At 38.2% G+C, this 22062-nt stretch overlaps 4 protein-coding genes across 5 annotated transcripts; all 4 read left to right on the top strand.

Moving 5' to 3' along the window:
- Positions 1 to 138: 138 nt before the first annotated feature.
- Positions 139 to 2360, top strand: zgc:158296 (uncharacterized protein LOC791212 homolog). Its single transcript, XM_043224640.1, has 4 exons — positions 139 to 397; positions 1399 to 1607; positions 1687 to 1874; positions 1961 to 2360. The coding sequence occupies exons 2-4, from the start codon at positions 1404 to 1406 to the stop codon at positions 2109 to 2111; spliced, it is 543 nt and encodes a 180-aa protein (XP_043080575.1). The 5' UTR covers positions 139 to 397; positions 1399 to 1403; the 3' UTR covers positions 2112 to 2360.
- Positions 2361 to 3152: 792 nt separating this feature from the next.
- On the top strand, positions 3153 to 10310 carry ikbkg (inhibitor of nuclear factor kappa B kinase regulatory subunit gamma). 2 transcript variants are annotated; one of them, XM_043225071.1, is made up of 15 exons: positions 3153 to 3420; positions 4116 to 4303; positions 4390 to 4682; positions 4769 to 4840; positions 5018 to 5197; positions 5664 to 5725; positions 5914 to 5961; positions 6746 to 6848; positions 6942 to 7057; positions 7141 to 7293; positions 7393 to 7483; positions 7993 to 8136; positions 8264 to 8400; positions 9383 to 9456; positions 9633 to 10310. In XM_043225071.1, exons 2-15 carry the CDS (start codon positions 4120 to 4122, stop codon positions 9794 to 9796), a joined length of 1821 nt encoding a protein of 606 aa, XP_043081006.1. In that variant the 5' UTR covers positions 3153 to 3420; positions 4116 to 4119; the 3' UTR covers positions 9797 to 10310. The 2 variants fall into 2 exon arrangements, with proteins under 2 accessions (XP_043081006.1, XP_043081007.1); XM_043225072.1 differs by lacking the exon at positions 5914 to 5961.
- Positions 10311 to 11424: 1114 nt separating this feature from the next.
- ssr4 (signal sequence receptor, delta) lies at positions 11425 to 13454 on the top strand. Its single transcript, XM_043225073.1, has 6 exons — positions 11425 to 11585; positions 11758 to 11876; positions 11953 to 12027; positions 12320 to 12409; positions 12717 to 12782; positions 12977 to 13454. Exons 1-6 carry the CDS (start codon positions 11537 to 11539, stop codon positions 13079 to 13081), a joined length of 504 nt encoding a protein of 167 aa, XP_043081008.1. The 5' UTR covers positions 11425 to 11536; the 3' UTR covers positions 13082 to 13454.
- Positions 13455 to 14112: 658 nt separating this feature from the next.
- sephs3 (selenophosphate synthetase 3) lies at positions 14113 to 19736 on the top strand. The gene is made up of 8 exons (XM_043224072.1): positions 14113 to 14545; positions 15626 to 15729; positions 15809 to 15916; positions 16029 to 16183; positions 16359 to 16449; positions 16626 to 16725; positions 17066 to 17278; positions 17690 to 19736. Exons 1-8 carry the CDS (start codon positions 14245 to 14247, stop codon positions 17962 to 17964), a joined length of 1347 nt encoding a protein of 448 aa, XP_043080007.1. The 5' UTR covers positions 14113 to 14244; the 3' UTR covers positions 17965 to 19736.
- The last annotated feature ends 2326 nt before the right edge of the window (positions 19737 to 22062 follow it).

Raw genomic sequence — 22062 nt, 5'->3', positions numbered from 1 at the left:
AATGATTAATTGTTTTGAGTATGAGGTGATATGTGAGGAAACGGGCTGTGTTTGAGGAGGGTTAGTCTGTCCCGTAACTTGATCGGCAGTGCCCTCTCCATTCCTCTCCCCAAAATAACTCTACATTCAGCCTGCTAATTCTTCACTGGGTACAGACACTTCTACTCACTAGACTATGGCAGAAAGAGTGAGGTCACACCTCCACACCGAAAGACGCTCCCCTCCCAGCAATAGCTTGATAAAGGCCACAGATTCATCTGTTAGATGTGGGCAACAAGACAATTTATGGAGATTATCAGCATCTGTCAGATAGATCGAAACTGTAGCTTTTGCTGAATTTGCTTTGTTGACCTGGACAGAATTACAGTTTATTTTTGGACCGGGACCGCTGAATAGGGTAAGTGATAAATATTCATAATTGGTTAAATTATCTTGCACAGCGTTGATGGGTAATTTTTAACAGAATAATAATCATCATCATCTAATTTAATTACCATTCAAAATTAAATGCAGCCTTTTTCACTGTTTTAGTTGCAAAATGCTTTTTGTTAATTTTCTAAACAAATTGATATAAGAAATGCTAGATATTGACATTTACATCCATACTGTACTGATGAGTTAATTTAATCACCTCTCAGTGGAGTACTGTAGCAATACAATATGATGTAATACTATAATGAGTAATACTAGTAAGCAGGATTTGCCAGGGTGTGTCTCCTCAGATCTGAGTTTATAATTGTCACATGGGCTTATAGTTCAGTGGGGCTGGGACTTTTAGCACACTAGCAAACAAACGGAAAATAAGAAATAACAAAGATAAACACAAAAGTAAATACAGCTATTAATAATAATAATTTAGCTAATTTTATTTCTCCTTAAAAAACAGGTTCTTTCTCAGACAACTTGTAGAAATTGCGAATTTTACAGAGCTTGCAAATAAAGAAATTTTAATATTCTAAATAAAGTTATTTTATTTTTATAATGCAAGATTAGATATTCATGATAACAATGTTATACAGTGTACAGTGTTTTACAAACTAGGGAAGTCATGTAAATTGGTCATAAGAAATGCGTAAACCATGAACAGTGTAATATAAGATTGAATTATTTGTAAATATTTAATTTTATTTACATTGCCAATTGAGCATCTGTCAACAGAAGTATCAGAAATATGGATTGGCCTGTCTTGCAAATATCAGAAACCAGAAATGTCGAGAACCACTGCTGTGGTTTCTCTACTGGAGCTAAACCATTTAATCCACAGCTTGATCCACAATCCAAAACCTAATTTATTTCAATAACAATAATGAAAAAAAAAGCCTGGTAGGCCTGCTGTACTCTATGGTTCAGCACTGATGTGTGTGAGAAAGTGCATAAAGAGTGTGGTCTGCTTTGCAGTCAAAATGATGTCAGATGAGTATTTGGTGGAGTGTAACATCAACGACGACGACGACGAGGATGACGATGACGACGATGATGATTATGATTATGATTATGAAGTGAAGAAGATCCACCCGTCTCCACCTCCTCCCCCACAGTTCTCCTCCACCCCGTCCCTCACTCAGTGTGACATCAGGGACCCCTGCGGCCTGAACAAACACCTGAAGGTGAGCGCAGCTGTCTTTTCTACCAGTGAAATAACCATGACACCAATAAATGGCCTTTCGCTTCATTCTGACGCACCAGATAGAGTTCAGCGACGTTGTGGCGGAGCCCGCGTCCACGCACAGCTACGACCGCGTGTGGGTGTACAGCGGCATCGGCTTCGAGTCCTCGCGGCTCTGGGGCTACCGCTGCCTCACCACGCTCTGCGCGCTTCCGCTCTCGTGTCTCTGCGGCTGTCTCTTTGCCCTACTGGCCTGTATGCACATCTGGTACGCTCATTTTGGTGATTATTTATGAAACCTGTTACGTTGATGAAATAAAACCTTTTAATCCGAAGCACTGTCTCTTGCCATAGGTGTGTGATGCCTTGTGTTCAGGTGTTTCATAGCTGCCTGCCCTGTGTGAGGTCACTGTGGATGAGTGTGGTCAACATCTTCATCGCTCCTTTCTGCTCTTCTGTGGCTCGCTGTTGCAGTGGCATATACGTAGTGTTCTCTAAAGAGTGAAGGAACTCAAGGAGGAGTCTGAAGAAGCTCGGAAAACTGCTTTCCTCTCAATTAATGGAATACCAAAATAGTTTTTTTTTGTTATGTAAAGCTGTGTTGAAATAATGAGACATTCAATGAATAGGAATACATGTTGTTAAATAGATTTTTACATGTTATCAAATATATATGCAATCATTTATAACAAATTCTGCATGGGTTTGTCATATACGAAATTAAAATTTTTCATACAATCTGCTGACAGGCCTATTTTTTGTCTCTCTCTCTCTCTTGTGATGTCATGTATGTTTCTTTTGATGGTGGCCATGCCATACATGTATTTTAAGAAAATAACTACTTAGCCTGCATCTTGTAAATACAAGATTGTACATTTGCAGTCTTCAGTGTCACTTGATCTTTCTGAAATCACTCTGATTTGGTGCTCAAGAAACAGTTCTTATATATATATATATATATATATATATATATATATATATATATATATATATATATATATATATATATATATATATATAAAACACTATATATATATATATATATATATATATATATATATATATATATATATATATATATATATATATATATATATATATATATATATATATATATAACACTAACATACTGAACTGTGAATTTTCCTATCCATTACAATAAGTCTGTTTCTTCCTTTCAGAAGGATGCACAAACTCAATGTTAAGAGGATTAAGTGTAAACTATTATTAATTAAACTTAATATTATAATCTAGGTCTAATAATATTATCTGAGTTAATAAAGGGTTGAGAAACACTGCTGTAATGCTCCCTTTATGATTTATACGATAGTTTTTACTGCGTAAAACATAAATAATCTACATTAATATTGGTTATAAACAAAAAACAATAACAAAACAATATTGGTCGGACCTAAAAATGTATTCTTAATCAAAGATATGTACATAAATGACTTGCAGACGTTAAAAGGTTTGTATCTGTAATAACAAAACGCCGAAGTTCCTCGTGACTTTTTACTCTAATTTGTCTTCCCATAATTCCCCCACCCGGAAACAGCTCAGAGTGTGATGAAGCGCGGAAGTACCGAGGGGGAATTCCTCGACAGTCTCTACCTGTCCGAGCTTTTCTGGGTATTTCTGTCTAGTTCACTTTATAAAACTCGATTCTGACTTTCCAGCTCTGCGAGGCTGAAGATGTTTGCCGACCTTAGCGTCTGTGGTCGGCTGTAAACCGGGCCGTGTTTCCTTGGCGGAAGATCGACGGACGGGGGATCTGTGTTAGCGCAGTTAGTTAACACTGCGAACGGCTTGATAAGGTAGTAATTACCTTCCTGTTACATCTTACTATATACTTATCACGTATACGATGTACATCTAATTTATCTGACTCGTTTTAGTGTGTGGCTCTGAATGTTTTGGGGTGTTAAACGCGCTGGTGCTAGTCGTGTCGTTAGCTCCGCGCGCCTGTCAGAAACCTGTAAACAAAACATTAAATCTCGTCTTTCAGAAGATGCGAGAAGTTGTTTAAAAAACGTGTCGATAAGAATTAAAAATCAGCACGATGTTCTATTGAACAGTGTTTTTGTGTTTAACAGTGTTTCTTTGTCTTGGGAATCGACACCGCACTATTATTTATTCGTTATTACTCAGCTTTCACTCTCCAAGTGTACTGTGTAACATTTTATAGACAGAAACAGATGAAAATAAATTAGCGTTTTTTGATTGCAGAAAAACTGCATAAATGGCATTAATGCAAGTTCCATTAATACAAATAAAATATGTATTTTCAGATTTAATGTTATTAAAATCATTGTATATGTTAATATTAATTAATGGACTTGAGCTAACAGAGTGAATGCATTCTGCAAATGCACTTAATAAAGACTCATAATTTGCTGCAGCAGTCTTTAAAAACTGATTCATTATGTTTATCTAACAATCACAAACAACTGTAAAATTAATTTAGTTTTCGAGCTCCCGATGTTAATTATTGTCTGGTCTTCTCTCTCAGGATCATGGTCCAGCCGCAGCCATCAGGTGGTTGTACTCTGCAGTGGGAGCTGACTGGAGAGGAGACTGTGGGTGCCAGGGGTCAAGGGTCACTGATGGCCAGTTCACAGGGGTCTATGGTGGTCCCTCCTGAATTAGCTGGAAATGAAGTGGTCCATAGACTCATAACAGATAATCATCAGCTACGAGGTGAGACTTGAGAGATTATATATGCCAGATTCCTTGCCCATTGATAACAGTATAAACTTGCATAAACAACTCAAAACTTTCCACAGAGGCTCTGAAACGAAGCAATGATGCCCTCAAAGAAAGATGTGAGGAGATGGAGGGGTGGCAGAGGAGGTCAAGAGAGGAGCGCGAGTTCTTGAGCTGTAGATTTCGTGAGGCCAGAGCTTTAGTGCAGCGACTGGCACAGGAAAACCAGAGCCTGTTGGGACAACTCAACCACAGCATCGGTCAAACAGGGAGTCTGAGTGTTGGCATCTCTAAAGAGACTGGAAGCCAAGGCCAGGACCAAGAGCAGAAGTGCACTAATGTAGAGAAGAATGTCCCCATGGACTCACCAGAAGTAAGCTCTTTTGTGAAGCGTTTGGAACTTGCATAAAGCTGTCAGTTCGCTGAATTAAAACTTCCCTTTATCGTTTCAACACGCAGGTATTAAATGAAGCTGTACTGACAGACCGAGCTGAAGGAGACGCTGACAGACACACAATGCCTCAAAGTTTGGTAATTCACCATAATTGTCAATATGTGAAATATCTGTACAATAGAGCTTTATCGGCATTGAGGGCTAATGAGGTCTGACTTCTTTTGGGTGTGGTGGGTTTTATCCTCTTGCTACACTACACAGTGTTTCTTTATTTGGGCCTTCATCTGTACAAATGTTTTTTTTTTTCACTTCAGCCTGCTGAGGGCTCTAATGAATTTCTGAAACTGCTGAAAAGCCACAAAGAGAAGCTGGAGGAAGGGATGAGGGCGCTGAAGAGGAGGAATGAGGAGCTGGAGAACGAGAAGGCGGACAATGAGAAAGAGAGGGAAAATCTCCTCGCCACCGTAGAGCAGTTACGCTCCAAACTCAGTCAGGTAGAACATTTATGCTTCATTTGTTTATTGATACAATTACATCATATGGGTAGTTATATTTTTACTGTTCGTCTTAATTTGTTTAATTAATGCTAGGCCATAATAACGGCATTTATAAAAATACACAAATTAATAATAAGTCATATCTAAATTATATACACTACTGATTTATTTAATGTTTTGAAAGATGTCTCTCATATTCATCGAGGCTGTATTTATTTAATTAAATATATAGTACAGTAATATTACAGTTTAAAATAATCATTGCTTGAGTATTCAGTGTTTTTTCAGAAATAATTTTATTATGCTTGTTTGGTGTTTGCAAGATATATTACTTGATGATATCAGTGGTTTTGCTGCTTAATACTTTGGTACATTTGTTACAGGATTATTTAAACAGAAATGTCAAAATGGTATTTATATATCCGTGTCACTTCTGATGATTGATTAATCCTCTCTTTGATAGAATGGTGGTGTTACTGAAGAGTCAGTCCAGCAGGCATGTGCTCTCACCGTTCCTGCAGAAAGGTACTCTCAGATGTTCAGTTTACACTGCTCTCTCTCTCTCTCTCTCTCTGCAGGCTGTAAAGAGCCGGCAGCAACTCTCCCTCAACTCTGCATGCTTGGATTGTATTGTAATAAATCTAAGTGCTTTCATGTGAATGGTTTGGAATCTCTCTTTTCTGTCTTCTGTTTTGATCCGTGTGTCTGCTTAGCTCTCACTTGGCTAAACTAACTGAGCAGCTTCAGGCTACACAAGGCAGGTGAGGGGAACTATATCTCGCTGTGTGTGTGTGTGTGTGTGTGTGTGTGTGTGTGCACACTCGCATGTCCCTCCCCTCATTGGTGTTGAAAAAACACAGTGTCTGTGACTGGAACGAGACAGACGCACTAGCATCATTGACATTTGACATTTCTTGTTTGGTCTACTGTTCAGAAGTTTGAACTACTCTACAGAAAGAAGTGAATGCGAGGACCCATTAAGTTGTTTAAAAGTAGCAGTTAAGACATCTATAATATTACAGAGGATTGTGTGGACTTTCTATAAATAAATTTTTTTTCTCCCCATAAAATATTATGCAGTGAAACAGTTTCTTGTGCACCAAATTAAGAATCATGTAACACTTTAAGGCTGTAGTGATGGCTGCTGAAATCTCAGATTTGTCATCACATAAATATATTAAAACGTTTTATTGAACCCAAACTTTTAACAGTAGTTTGTATATTTACTATATTATTCACAGGTTAAAAAAAATGTAATAGTGAATTCAGTAAATGCAGTAAAAGTTCCTAGCATACACAAAATCTCATTGTTTACCAGAATTTGCATCTAGGCAACTTATAGACAAGTACATTAAAGAAGCTGAAATGTAAGTTCATTTTGATTTGAACATTTTGGTCATGTTTCCCACACTTCAATTCATGTGACTTATGTCTCTTTAATTTCATGATTTGATAAACTGTACTGATAATACGGATTGAATAGGGATGTTTAGTGGTGCAGTAAGATGGACTGTTAATCCTGTGTGTGTCTTTGCTGTGATGTAGGTACAGGGAGCTCCAGGAGAAGCTGGACTGTCTTCAGAAGAGCTCTGTTCAGAGAGACAGAAATGAGGCTCTACTCAAACAGAAGGAGAAGGACTTTGTTCAGGTACATAAATGCAAACACAGCCTGTGATTCTTGCAATCTGTTGCAGCATTGGAAGCAGTGTGGAATGAGTGATCATCATCTTTGTGTTTGTAGCTGACAAAGGATAGTGAAGCTCTGAGAGCTCAGGTCACGTCCCTTCTTGGCGAGTTGAATGAACGACAAAATTGGCTGGAGAAAAGCGAAGCAGAGAGACGAATTTTAGAGGATAAGTGAGTGAATCTCTTCGTGCTTGTGCATGTGTTTGTGTATGAGATTTGGCAGCTGTGTGTACAAGACCTGTTTGATCTCCCAGGTTGGGCAAGAAGAGCGAACGCCTGCAGACTTTAGAGAGAGACATGGAGCAGCAGAAGAAGCAGCACAGTGTGACCGTGGACAATCTGTTACTGCAAACACAGAACCTAGAGACTGCACTGAAGAACGAGAGGCTCGTCATAGTGGAGGAGAGGTGAGGTTAGCGTAACAAATGGAGCACCTGTAACAGCTTCCCTTTTCACCGTTATGGTTGTAACATTAAACCACAATTCCCGTTCTCTTCCTCATCTAGGAGGAAGCTGGCTCAGCTCCAGCATGCGTACACATGTTTGTTCCAGGATTATGACAAAAAACTCAAAAGTGAAAAGCAAGCCAATCACAGGGTAGGTAGCTGCTGTTTGTAATTTTTTTTTTTTTATGGTTATTAAAACTAAATTTTCGATATTGCTATTATAGTTTTTATTTGATTCAATTTTGGGGTTTTTACTTATTGACATATTGAATTTTTCATGTTTTCATTTTATTTCAGATTTTTTCAGTTATTGAAAGCAAGTTGTAATAGTTTTAGTTAACACTAACAAAGACAAAATTATAAATTTAAATGTGTGATCCCTCGTAATTGTTTGTGGTAGTCAAAAATAAACATTTATTAATAATTCATGATATTTTTTAATAAATACTTAAAATATCTCATTGACTTTTTTTTATAGATCTAAAATATTTTAACTAGATTTAAAAACTATTTTTCTGTTCTATATAGTATATGATTTAAATGCTACAAACCTAGAAAAATAACAGTTTGATGTTTGTTGTAGGCACAAAATAGGTCAGTTCATGATTCATATTATATATTTGTTAAAGGAAGGCATGCATGTGGTCATTTCCGTTTCAGAGTGGAGAGGCAGACACACTAGCTAACAGGTTAGCAGAAGCTGAGAAAGCTCTGGCCCTGAAACAGGATCTCATCGATAAACTCAAGGAGGAAACAGAGCAGCTAAGAGCTGCCCTAGAGACTATACCAGTGCTGAATGCTCAGGTGAATATGACACATGCACACTAATGTTACAGTCCTCTGCTCACGTGCTTTGTCTTAACCTGTTATAAGTACCTGTTCAGCATGCATACTGCATATAACGACACAATCACACACTGAATTTTTGCAGGCAGAGATCTATAAGATGGACTTCCTGGCTGAGAGGGAAGCCAGAGAGAAACTTAATCAAAAGAAGGAAGAGTTGCAGGAAGAGCTAAGCAAGGCACTAGCTGAAATAGACAGACTCAAGCAAGAAGGAACCTCAAGGTAGGAAAAGAGATGGACACTGTGACTACTATATGATACGTTATTAGAGATTTTTTTTCATGCTATTGATATTGTTCATATTGGATGTTAATTTGCTAATTTCCTTTATTTTTACATTTAGCCTCTTGTATCGTATGATGCTATTTAGTAAAGGCAGTGGATTTTTGCACTGGGTGTAAATAGCGATAGAGGCTATTTTCACCAAGTAAAAATGGCAGCGGTTTTTAGTGATATGCTTTTTGAAAATAGAATATTTGCTTAGCAATTTTCAGCTTCTCTGATGTGATTTGGAATTTAAAAGGCAGATTCGAACCCTGGTTGATCGCATCAAGATAAGACCACCGTACGTTTTACCATCTGCTCCGCTGGAGCTGACATCATCTTTTGTAATGATGACTCTCCCAATCGCATGTTGGTGGGCGGAGTTAGTGCAAACGGACCCTGCCAATAAGGCTGTAGTGTAAATAGACACTCCATTTATTAAATCAGAGTTGATCCGTAATCTGTATGGACCAGGGCCTGTGGTTTTGCACATGGCTTGTAGTTTAATAGCTAAAATTTAACCACCATATAGTGAACTTTTGTCTTTCCAAAGTCCAATATTAATCTGTATTAATTTATACTATGAAGTGTTGTTATATTTGAATCCGAATACTTCCCTTAGACAATAAAAAAACCTTTTTTGATCATCATACATTTTTAATACTGTACACTATATTTAATGCCTAAATTCAATTCAAAGAATTTAAAGTAATGTTTTTTTATATATTTTTTAAAACCAGAAAATAGCACATTTTAAGTTATTAGTATTATTATTATTATTTTCATGTTAGTAATGTCAATTGAGCATTTCAATGTAGCATGCCAGTGATTTAATATAATTAAACTGAAAGAAATTGTGTTGAATAAATATACATGAATATTGGCTTATAAAAGCCCCCTAATGAACCAAGAGTAACATGTGCTTGTTGTTTTCTCACAGAGCTCGCATTGAAGAGATGCAACAGAGACATTTGGAGGATTACAGGCCTCGTCCACACCCACCTCCCCCAGTCGGTAAAACACCTTTTTCTACGTCTCCATCAACTACAACATGCACTGTCTTTCCTTCGGTTTGAATGTAATTGTTTCATTGACCACATGACAAACGCAGCGGTTAGGTCTTATAGCATATTCTATTAATCTGTGGTGAACATGTTTGGGGTCTCAACTTGAAATTTCTGCTTTTAAAGCGCCATTCGCAGGAGCAGCCATGTTCAACCCCGCCCAACCTCCATCTGCACGCAGAAGAGACGAAGATCAAGACGGGCTGCCCGATTACTGCTGTCCCAAATGTATGTACAAGGCTCCGGACATGGACACCCTGCAGATTCACGTCATGGACTGTATCCAGTGAGGGGAAGAGATGTTTCAGATGATCTCTGGACACCTGAGTGAACTAGAACAACAGAAAATACCAGAAGTGAAAATCAAAACCATGCTAGAAACAAGAACACCAGACCCATCTAAAGACTTTGAACATTTAATCCTGCTGCAGATTGACTTGAAGTAGACCGATAGCAGATGTTTTTATCATGTGGCTATAGAGCAGTCACCGTGTTTGTGTACACTTAGCGTGTGTATCTCTTTACAAAAGAAGCTTATCTGTACTGCCTTTCTGTGACAGCGTAGCGTAATGTACTGCACGTGTGAATGTTTGCGTCTGCTTTACGTCTGCACACACCTGACAGTGACACTGTTTCCTGTATAACTGTGGTATTCGTTGATCTGGATGTACGCACTCTTGAGGATTCACGCCTGTGTTAATATTGTGTATTATCTCGGCCGAAGTGAATACGAAAAAACTTTGAAAAAAACTTTGTACAGACTATTGTTATGGAGAGATTTAAAGAAATAAAAATATGAGTATGTATGCAGTCTTTCATTTGACGAGCACATACTTTGTGTGCAGCAGGAGACCTTAAATGTCCTACTTTTATGAAAAACCTGAAAAGTATAAATTAATAATACGGTGGCCGAGAGAGCTCCACGCGCTGCAAATAGGAAAAAAAACACCTGCAATTGAATAAAATAAAACTAATTGGTTTGACAATGCACTGCAAATGTGAACCGCAAGTAAAATTGTGAGCACTGATGAGGGTGTTTTCTTGATTTGCTGCTGCTTTTTCTGAAGTTGAAGTGCATTGAGCTCCAGGTCTCTGTTATTATAACCAATGGATTTTATTTTTATTGGTTTTGGTCAGTTTTGTATATTTAACTGTCCACAACATAATCTTTAAAAATAACTTAAACGATGAACTGTAATTTTTTGCAAATCTCAAATTATTAATTAGATTTTTTTTTGACCAAATAGTATTTAATTCATTTTATATTACAGTAATATAATTATTCTGTCACTTAAAATTACATGTTGGTTAACAGATTAGGTTAAGTCCTATGTAATCACATTTAGTAATATCTGCAAACGAAATTCTAATTGTTGCAATTGTTATAACTAGCACACCAAGTGAAATTAAATTTATGTTTTTTGTGTTAACTTGCTCAAGCGAAACATTTAACAAAACTTTGAGTTTTAATATCTATAATAAATTAACTTGAAATATTACCTCGCAATGATACAACGCCGCATAATATATTTAACAAAAATCCCCTTGACCAGTTGGTAAAAAGTATTGATGGGATGTGGAATGTCGTTAAGCAGATTTGGCTAATATCACCAATTTAGAAAATGCTTCCAAAAATGTCTACATTCTGCTTTTGGAGCGTCTTCCCAACTCTTCAAATAGCTTTTTTTTACTTTAAGGCGCAACACTTTTTATTTGGTTTAATAAAAAAAATAATAGCATGAAAACTATTTTATATTGATATATGTATTGATTTATTTAAGCGACTGTTTAGATGTATCAATAACGTCTGTTACGTGAAAGAGTCGCCCGGCGCGCGCCCGTCGTCTCGCGCTGCAGTCCCGGCGTCTTTCAGCAGAGGCGCGCTCGCGCTCGCGGTCGGACACGTCACCCCTGCGCTGAGGTGACGTGTCTGTGCGCGTTTCATTGGGTGAAGGCTAGCTCTGCTCTCTTTCCGCAGGTTTGACTTGAGTAACGTTAGCGGTAGATTCAGCTGCCCGGGGACCGACACAATGAGAGTTATAACAGCGATTTTGGCTCTTTGTCTTAGCCTGTGTGCAGGTAACTTTCACATTTCTTTCATGTACGGCATCATCATTCGTTCAGTCGTTTCTCTTTGTCGTCTTTGCTAACACCGAGATGCCTCGGGCTAGCGTTACGTCGAATTGGTTCCGTTTTTTTATCGTAGTTTGATTCAGGGAGCGAACTTGTAAGCGGTGTTTTCTCTCCTCAGCCGAGACTTGCACAGACCCGGTCATTTCTCCGTCTTCGTACACGACGACAGACGCGCTCATCTCCTCCGAGACCGTCTTCATCGTCGAGTTGAGCCTGGCGTGTGCGAACGGAGCTCAGGTGAGCGGCTAATGCTTACATGAGTCCACGTTTCAATTAGAAGTGTGCACTGACCAGACTTGTGCTTCTTCTTCAGAGTGTTGCTCTCTATGCAGACGTCAATGGCAAACAGTTTCCTGTGACCAGGGGCCAAGATGTTGGCAAATACCAGGTGAGGTTACAGGATTTAAAGGGATCGTCACCAAAAAGTTTTACGTCTGTTATCATCTGCTTACCTTTCACTTGCTCTAAACCTGGAAGAGTTTCTTTGAATGCAAAAGATGTTTTGAAGAGTGATGGTAGCTGTTGACTTCCATAGTATTTTTTTTTTCCCTGGAGCTCAGTGCTCAAATTCAAATAGCCTGAACTATCCCTTTAAAGTCTTCTGAAAAAGACATACACGTAAGATTTTTACAAGGCACGTGACAAACTGTTCCACTGATTTTTTTTTTTTTTTTTTCCAGGTCTCATGGAGTGTCCCTCATAAGCAGGCCAGCTCAGGCACATATCAGGTCAAGTTCTTTGATGAGGAGTCTTACAGCACTCTAAGAAAGGTTGGTAAAATTAAGGATTGATTGTAATAATTGCCCCGTGAATTATTATTTGCTCACCGATGTCATTCCTACCTGCTTCTGTGGAGCATAAAAGAATGTTATGAAGAATGTCTTTGAACTCACAGAGCAATAATACAGTTTGGTTACCAATATTGTTAATATATAGTTCTACATAATAAATGAATGCAAGTTTTGAATGACTTGAGGGTGAGCAAATAATGTCAGTTTTGGGGTTAATTATTCATTTAAAGTGCTTTGCGAGACTGCGTATATTTAATGGGGCTGATGAAAATGTTACTGATTTCAGGCTCAAAGAAACAATGAAGACGTTGATGCAATCAAGCCTTTGTTCTCTGTCAATGTGGATCACAGGGTACATATGCATGCTTATGACTGTCATCGGTTCTCTTATCCGTTTAATGAATGGGGCCAAGAAAAAAAAACTATAAACATACATTAACAAAAATGTACTTCCACACAGAAACGTGTTATATAGTTTGTGATATTTTCTTTTTTTATGTATCATTTGTCTCTCTGTTTGTTAATCGGTGTGTTTATGAATTGCAGGGTGCATGGAGTGGTCCCTGGGTGTCTACTGAGGTCTTGGCTGCTCTGATTGGCATTGTGGTCTACTACCTGGCCTACAGCACCAAAAGTGCAATCCAGGCTTGAGATGATGAGTCAAGCCACCACGCTGTTCAAACTGGTCTTGAGGAATTCCCTATTCTGATGTTTAATATTCAGATTTAAGTGCCATGGACAGCTTGGCTAAACCACGAGACCGGTTTGTTGCAGAGCTTGGAGAAAAATGTCAGTATGGACATTAATTATAACGGCGGTCATGTTCATTTTTTTTCTTTTTTTTAAATCTCGAATTTAAGAAATAAAACTTTTTTCAGTTGTGGTATTAATGTTAAACTTCAGAAAGACAACGCCTGAGGTGGTTTACCTGTGACTTACCATCATAGTCCAGTTCTCTATTGTGAAGTGTCCCAAATATCAATGAAATTCATTGACTATGGGAATAAACAATTTCCTCAAAGTTTCCCTGAGTGTTTTGTTGTTGTTTATAAAGAACTCATTTAATTAACCAATCTACCTCATTAACATTGTGACATCACACACACACACACATAATTTTTTTTTTTTTTTAGAAAAATGTAGGTTGTGTGTGTTAATCTATATACACATATATGCGTGTATGTATACATATATCATTACTTATTTGTCTAAACTTTCAGATATTTTTACACACACGCATATATACATACATATATTTAACGTGTGAATGAAAAAATTGCTAAAGGTTTGGTTTACTATCTCTCTCTATCTCTCTCTATCTCTCTATCTCTCTATTTTTTTGTGAGGAAGCAGATGTATCTGTATTTGCATGAACGTGCAATCGCCTGGTGCACCTTTAAGGCAGTACCACAACAGGCGGAGCTCACGATAGCCGACTATGCTACGCTTCTTTTTGAGGGGGTTCAAGTGTAACCAGCCAAACGCAAAACACCCTAGACGTAGTTAATTTGGTGCGCGGATCATTTCCCTGCACTTTCTCCGCCCGTTTGCTTGTATTCTGGCAGTGATCTGTCTGTCTGCAAGACAGTCTCTTACCGGTGTCCTAAGTCGAGTGCCTGAAGTCCCCCTCTGCGGGGTGAGATGGTTCAGTCCGCGAGCGCGCCGCGTCCACGCTCGTTTCTATGACCGAGCGTGCACATAAAACACGCTCTCTTGATTCAGTCAGCCATTTATCCCGTCAAACGACTCACCCTGTTCTTTCATTTACCCGTGGCTCACCGCCTGAATGAGGAGTAAATAAATTCACCCTGGCCATGTCAGTGTCTGAGCCAGCGTCGGTGGACTGTGGCGGAGCGGGAGGGTACGGAGCCTTTTACCCGGCTGGATACCAGGCGTTGAACCCGGAGGAGCACGGCCTAGACCGCGGCTTCCGACTCACGGCCTTCTCCGATATGAAGGGATGAGGGTGTAAAGTCCCGCAGGAGACTCTGCTCAAACTCCTGCAGGGACTAGAGCCGGACCGGCCGCCCGGAGAGGACGGCGGCTCGGGGGCGGGTGTCGGAGACGAGACCGCTGAGTTCGGACTTGTTTCAGTAGCTCAGGGTCCTCGACTAGGTAAAGTATGACTGACCTGTCACAGTCACACCATCGCTGTCAAACAGCGAGCGCCGATTCCCGATCCCTTTGAGTCGGATCTTTTTCAAAAATGTGTTGAGCAGTTAAAAAAAAAATCAGCTACCTGCGAGTTTTCATTTATTGATAGCAAGTGCATTTGGAGTGAATCAGGAATGTGACTGATAGGGCGAAAATTAGTGTAAAATATAGCCAGTAGAAACATTTGTACGAGTAAACGTACTCGAAATATGTTTTGAAAACGATGCTAGAATTTCCCAATAAGAGGTGAATTTAATAAGTTACATCAAACAAATTGCTTAGTATAAAATTGGCATATACGTAAGCAGTAGTGTGTTGATTACTTCTGGTTTTATTGTGATTAAAAAAAAAATCTGTGAATCAGTTTAGTGAACCGGTTCGTTGGAACAAACTGTTCAAAAGAACCGAGTCGCGGAAATGAGTCAGACTTCGCATCATTGCCAAATATCACACTGAAAGAAGGAAAACGCTGTTAACTGACTGCAAGGTGGAAGTTAACCAACCGGTATTGCGAAGAAATCCTTGTTTATTCCAGCGTTTGTGCTGCAAAATAGAAAACAGATTTTATTTCTTGCATCAGTTTTTTTAATATTCCCTGATTAACCTAACTCTTTAATGCATCTGTTAATAAATATTATACTATAGACGTTATTCAGTGTGCAATATGTTGTCATCTATTTATGTATAACACAGAACTACAAAGCACCATTGTTTTCACGTTATTCGTATGTCTCGAAAAAATACACGCAACATCTGTGTTTGTAAAACTGTTTAACCTTTGGCTTATCCTGTTAATAAAAACTGCTAGGAGGTACAATGCAATCATTTGCAAGAGATGTGAACTATGGACCCAGGCTATTAATAAATGCTTTTCACTGCAAAATGGATCATAAGTAATCCTACAAAAATGCTCTTGCCAACTGATCGGATTTAAGTGCCTATATTATATGATTAGTCAAAGCTTCTTTAAATATGCATGCACGCTGTGCATGAAATTACAGAGGGTGAAAAATAATCTCTCTGTTCGTTCTTTATCTCCAGGTATTGGCATGGACTCATGTGTGATCCCTCTGAGGCATGGAGGTCTTTCCCTGGTCCAAACCACTGATTTCTTTTATCCCTTAGTGGAGGATCCTTACATGATGGTGAGTGTTCCCTGTTTATATTTCGGAAATGCTAGCATTGAACTTACAAATAAGTGGGACTCACAGCCCTCTTTTACAGGGACGGATAGCTTGTGCAAATGTTCTGAGTGATCTGTATGCCATGGGCATCACAGAGTGTGACAACATGCTAATGCTTCTCAGCGTCAGTCAGAAGATGAACGAGAAGGTGAGCTGGGATCTTTTTGTTTATATGTTTTCTATATATAGGTTTTTTGCAAATATATGATGCTGATTGTGAAATGGTTAATTGTCTTTGTACTGTGCCGTTGTTCTCTCAGGAGAGAGATCAAGTGATGCCTTTAATGATGAAGGGCTTCCGTGATGCAGCAGAGGAGGCTGGGACTTCGGTAACCGGGGGACAAACAGTCATCAATCCCTGGATCATCGTTGGGGGTGTGGCTTCTGTGGTGTGCCAGCCCAATGATTTCATCATGTGAGCGTCTCTGCTTGCTCTCTCATGAATCCAAAGACTTTGTGTCTGTGCACTCGGTTCGGAATGATTCAGATTTGTCTTGATGGATATTTTCACAATCGTAAATGTATATCTATTGTGTGCCTCTTCACGGTTTTAAATTTGTAAATGCTCACATGTATGTAAATGTCTGCAGGCCTGACAGTGCTGTACCTGGGGATGTGTTAGTTCTGACTAAACCTCTGGGAACTCAAGTAGCAGTGAATGCCCATCAGTGGCTAGATATAGTGAGTACCGCTGTGCATTAGACTCTGTAGTCTGTTTTTTTTTTTTTTTTTTTTTTTTTTTATCCACTTTATTTATAGATGTTATGAGGAGATAACAATGTACATGCATCACATCTCTGTAATCGCATATAATTTATTTCTGTATCTTTTTTACCTTTTGTGCTTCATTTGTTTAGCCTGAGAAGTGGAACAAGATAAAGTTGGTGATATCCAGGGAGGAGGTGGAGCAAGCTTATCAGGAGGCTATGCTCAACATGGCCACCCTCAATCGCACTGGTATGTTGTTGCATAAGCATTCTTATTGTGGATTCATTTCAACATGCATATTGATTATTTATTAGTACTTTTATAAAGCACACATTATTGCCTTTTCATGCATGACTATATTTTAGATTTCCTTAATCCACCCCATAATCTTAACAATTTCCTTAACTATTGATAAGCAGAAAATCCAAAAATTGACTATTTTTCAGCAATAAATGCAGCCTTAGTGAGCATAAGAATTTTCTAAAACAAAAGTAGGTCTTTTAAGCAGTTGAAAGTGGTTGTATTTAAAAAAAAAATTTATATATATTGTTTTCCAATTTTTATTTTTTTATTTTTTCTTTCTCTTCAGCTGCTGCCTTAATGCACAAATTTAACGCACACGCTGCCACAGACATCACAGGCTTCGGGATCATAGGTCACGCACGGAATCTCGCCCAGCAGCAGAAAAATGATGTTGCCTTTGTCATTCACAACCTTCCCATTATCTCCAAAATGGCCGCAATCAGCAAGGCTGGTGGCAACCTGTTTGGGCTTTTGCATGGCACGTCTTCTGAAACATCAGGTGAGAGTCACAGCTCAACACGGTTATGAACCAGTAATAATTGTTATAACTTTCAAATCGCAATGAAGCCTGAAGTGCCTTAACATAATCAGATCAAGATTGTCACTTCTTCAAATGTTTTAATAAAAAACCCTGCTCATTCTTTGCATCATCCCAATGGCAATCGTAAAAGATAACTGTTAATAGTAATAAATGAACCATAAATTAACGGAAATAAAACTACACTGAACTGAACCTAAATATATTAATATACAGTGGATTAACAATATCCATTCTTGCATTTGTATTATAAAAAAATTAATAAAGAAAAGCACGTTATATTCGCGATCCTCCAAAGGTTTTTTTGGTATTAACATTAATCACATAATGAAGTTCCTGGGTAGATAAAAGTCTTTGTCCTGCCTCTCTCAGGTGGTCTGTTGATCTGCTTGCCACGTGAGCAAGCTGCCCGCTTTTGTGCCGAGATGAAATCCAGTCGTATGGGTTTGTCGGGAGCTGTGGGGCAGGACGGAGGGGCGGGTGATGGGCAACAGGCTTGGATCATTGGCATCGTGGAGAAGGGCAATCGTTGCGCCCGCATCATTGATAAACCTCGGATCATAGAGGTCCCGTACCGTGGCTCTGTGGTCAGCGCACAGGAGGGGAGCAACAATAACGCCAGTCCTCCTGAGGTGCAGCTGACCTAGCGGCTCCACAGAGGCCCTCTCAGTGAGCTTGATAAATTTGTGTGTGTGTGTGTGGCCATAACAGACATGGGGTTTGTGTAAAGGACGGAGTATGTGTGGTTATTCCTGCTGTCCATTTCCTCCCCCTGTTCAACCAAAGGGTTGAGAGCAACAGACCAAAAATATCTTGATTTACCTGGTGGGAGATGGAATGGACAACAAGCGAACAAATTTTCATCTCATTTCCCAATTCATTCTTTCAAACACACACAGCTCCATTTTGTTTCTCTCTTTTTTTGTCAGTTGAGCTGTTTTTATTGTTTTTCGGCTGTTCTTTAAAAGTAGTTCACCCAAACGACACCCAAGCTGAGCTATGTTGCTGAAAACCTATATGCTGCTTATATATTTGCAACTCATCATAGTGACTATCAAAAAACATCATAAAAGTAGCTCTTCTCCACTATATTTCAAGTTTCTTCAAGACAGAAACATCAAAAATGTTCGTACTGTTTTATTTTCAAGCACAAAATATCCAAACATTCTTTAAAATTACAGCTTGCTTCTGAAAAACAGACAGAAACTCTTACCTTCATGCCACTTAAATGTTGAATGAGATTTGTACTTTGGGGGGATACTAAGTGTTTTCTCTATCAGCAGACAAAATTTGTTCAAAACTGTGATGTATCAACTAAGCTCCGGATAATCTAATAATTCTGGTTATAAGGAAAAGTGCTTAACTTCTGTTTCGTGTTCCTCTGAAAAAAGAACATGAGGGTTTGGAATAACATGAAGTGGAGTAAGTGCTAAAATGTACATTTTTGGGTGAACTATTCCTTTATCTAGAAAATGTTTGACCAAAAACATTTTTTTGTTTTTCTGAGCTTAATTCTTTCTGCTTTATGATGTGATGGCTTTGGGCCTCACACTAAAATGAAAGCCGTGCTTACCAAGAAAACATTCCAATGATCAATCCTGATCTATCAAACGCTTTGGGTAGCAATGATCCTAAAATGACAATCAAAAGTGTTTTTTTTTAAGCCATCTGACAGATGCGTCAAAGCTGGGCACGCTGTCACACCAATGTATCCTGAGGCCTGAATAATCATAATCGTTTATTTAATTGTGATATTTATTGGTACAATCAATATTGAATTTGTGTCAAAGATTTAAATGCAATTATCCAAATTTCAAGTGTTGTTTTTTTAGGTGATGCTGATCTTGTACGCTCCACATAAGTCTGAATGTTCCACCTGTTTTAATAGGACATCTTTGTAACACTGACATATGCCTGGTAACATCAGTTTAATGTTCTCTCTTGTGGTTTGTTTTCCTGAATAGAGTGACCTTACTCTGGTTAGATTAGGTTAGACTGGTTCTTCATTCATTAGAATACATAAAAAGTGTCATGGTTTTAGGGGCAGCAGTTAATTCTGTATGATTGTGTGGAGAAATATGGATGATGTGCATCGAAACTCTCTTTCTTCTCTCTCGTTCACTCTGTAGAGCAGAAGATGAGGTAGTCTGGTTCTCTCCCTTGTATTTGAGAAAGGGTTGAGCAGCTTTCTCTGGTCCAGTGGGTGAGCCCAGAATGCCCGTTGTGCCAATCTGAATGGCTGGGACAGAACAGCAGTGTCCACAGTCCTCTTTATGACGCCTCTCTCTCTAACCCATCTCATGGGACGGGCGAGGTTGATGTTAGATAGGAAGGGATAGGCTGATCTGCCATGTTCATTCACTTGCCACTGGTTTTGTCATTGCAGTTTTCATCCGTAATAAACCTGTAATTTCTCTAACCTGGCTCTATTATTTATTGAAGCTTTGAAGTTGTTTGAGAGTCTAGATGTGTTGCACTTAGTTTACCACAGTGTGTCAGCAGAGTGCAACATTGGAAGATGAAATTAGTTCTGTTTTCTTCATGTACTGGCTGCATAACATCATGCTGCTTTAGTTTACCTCTTTTGAACCTCAGTAATTGGCAGCTAAATTGAGTGTATAATAAACATGCATTTTTTTGAGCATTGGCCAATGGTTTTTGAGCAAAGGGGGAAACTAAGAAAGAAAGAAATCATAAATGTGCACAATCAGAAACCAGTTTTTTTTTTTCCATCTTCAGCCAATGGACAGATGGAGGCTGAAGCATTTGTGAAATTTTTCAAATTCAAGATAAGGAAGATTTGTCATATCGCTTTTCACTAGTCTAAAGTTAACTTGCATATTGAATGTTTAATACTGGAGAATACATTTGTTTCCGTCACCTCATGCACTCCCGTTTACAAAAGCTTTCTAGATCTACATGTCTCCAAATATTTAGCTAGCTTTATGTATTCATAAAGAGTAGAAAATATTCTCCCTCAGAATAATAAGAGACTGTTCCATTGCTCAAGTATCAGCGCAATATGAGAGTATGTAGGAATTTGTGCAGGCGGAATGCTTCCTTTACGCCGTCCTTGTTTTCACCTTTAGGTTCTGCCCTTTCTTGTTCTACTTTTCCACACTTCTTGCCTGAATCTGCAATTAGACCATAATCTGTCTTTATTGACCTAAAATGTTTAGTTTACTTCTTCATCCATCATCCGGTTTGTTGTTGATTAGCAAAGGAAGAGATTGATGATAATTGCACTTTGTGTGCATATTTAGTTTTTCCTTCTCACAATCCTTTTTGGTGCAGAGTCTGTTCTCCGTGAGGAAATAGTTTAACAGCTTGTGATTCCACTCATTTTCTGTCCATGGTGCCTGACACCATGCCCAGTCTAAACCTTTCAGCAGAAGCCTTGGTGGAGCAGTTATTGCACTGTGTATTAATGTCCCCTTTACAGCAGACACACAAGGGTCATTGCCATCACTGATTAGTGTATATATTTATGTTGATTAGGCGTGATATGCTGGTTTTGAAAGCTCCCCTGTTGTTGAATCCATGCCATCACTCCTAAGTCTTAAAAGCAAAAACAAATATTATTTTACTAGAGCTGAGTTGGCATTTATACAAAAACACAGTGCACTACAAAGTGATATCTAACAGCATGACATACAAAGAAAAACAAAAAACAAACATCTCAGTGAGTGTATTTGGATTAATTTGACTTTTTTTTTTTTTTTTTTTTTTATAAGATGTATCATATTAATGAATTAAAAACATACATGACCCATGAATAACTCGAGCCATGGTGGGCTTAGTCATTTAAAATGTTTCAAATTTGACAAAAAGCCAAAATGTAAATAGTCATAATTTTTACTTTGATTATAAATGTGTATCTCTAGAATTCTGATTTGTATTATAGTTCTAATTATCCCCTAATTATTATTATTTACTGGAGCTTTTTTAAGAGCTGCTTCTCATGAGTAGTTCAGACTTTCAAGTTACCATTTGAGTGCTAAGCTGTGTAATTTAAACCATTAGCAGAAAGACTGCGTCTCAATGTCAGCAAAGTTAACTTTTGATTCATTTGCATAATAAATGTAAACTCAAATCAAAATTTGTACTTGGATATAGAGATCATTATTTTTGTTTGCAGTGATTTGTGTGTGTGATCTAGAAATCTTTTTCACCAGTAAAAACAATGTGTCATGAGTTTGAGTAAAGTGGGATAACAGATATGGGTTTTTGAGTTCAGTATGGAGAGCACGAGCCCCAAAGGATCTGCACAGATAGACCACAAACACTGCCTCTGATGTAAGTGCATTTTTGCATCCAATCTCCAAAAATACACTTTGCAGCTGTTCTCAGCTCTCTGATTTTAAGAGAGTGGAGTAAGTTTAAAAGATTCACCTTTTTTTTTTTTTTTTTTTTTTTTTTTTTTTTCTCTTGTCCAGAAAGAAAAGTAAAATAGTAGGCTGCTCTAACAGAAGACATTGACTGTATTCAGCAAGGATGCATTAAACTGGTGAAAAGTGACAGCTGAAGACATTTCTAATGCTACAGAAGATTATTATATTTCACACAAATGCTGTTCCCTTTTAAATTTTTGTGGATCAATAGATCTAGAAAAAATGTTCCTTTCACCATTCTATAGATTTCTGAAGGATCATGTGACGTTGAAGAAAATTCATCTTTGCATCTTAGGAATAAATTACTTAAAATAAATAAATATATATAAATAATAGATTAAAAAAATCTATTAT

The sequence above is a fragment of the Puntigrus tetrazona genome, chromosome 23, assembly GCF_018831695.1.
Source record: "Puntigrus tetrazona isolate hp1 chromosome 23, ASM1883169v1, whole genome shotgun sequence".
Lineage (NCBI taxonomy): Eukaryota > Metazoa > Chordata > Actinopteri > Cypriniformes > Cyprinidae > Puntigrus > Puntigrus tetrazona.
This window is presented reverse-complemented; position numbering and strand designations above follow the sequence as displayed.

Bases quoted from the DNA above. Each gene is read 5' to 3' on its own strand.
- zgc:158296 (XM_043224640.1), top strand. From the start codon at position 1,404: ATGATGTCAGATGAGTATTTGGTGGAGTGTAACATCAACGACGACGAC. The intron at 1,608-1,686 runs GTGAGCGCAGCT...CTGACGCACCAG, and splicing joins GCCTGAACAAACACCTGAAG to ATAGAGTTCAGCGACGTTGT. The intron at 1,875-1,960 runs GTACGCTCATTT...CTCTTGCCATAG, and splicing joins CTGGCCTGTATGCACATCTG to GTGTGTGATGCCTTGTGTTC.
- ikbkg (XM_043225071.1), top strand. From the start codon at position 4,120: ATGGTCCAGCCGCAGCCATCAGGTGGTTGTACTCTGCAGTGGGAGCTG. The intron at 4,683-4,768 runs GTAAGCTCTTTT...TTCAACACGCAG, and splicing joins TCCCCATGGACTCACCAGAA to GTATTAAATGAAGCTGTACT. The intron at 6,849-6,941 runs GTACATAAATGC...TTGTGTTTGTAG, and splicing joins AGGAGAAGGACTTTGTTCAG to CTGACAAAGGATAGTGAAGC.
- ssr4 (XM_043225073.1), top strand. From the start codon at position 11,537: ATGAGAGTTATAACAGCGATTTTGGCTCTTTGTCTTAGCCTGTGTGCA. The intron at 12,028-12,319 runs GTGAGGTTACAG...TTTTTTTTCCAG, and splicing joins AAGATGTTGGCAAATACCAG to GTCTCATGGAGTGTCCCTCA. The intron at 12,783-12,976 runs GTACATATGCAT...TATGAATTGCAG, and splicing joins CTGTCAATGTGGATCACAGG to GGTGCATGGAGTGGTCCCTG.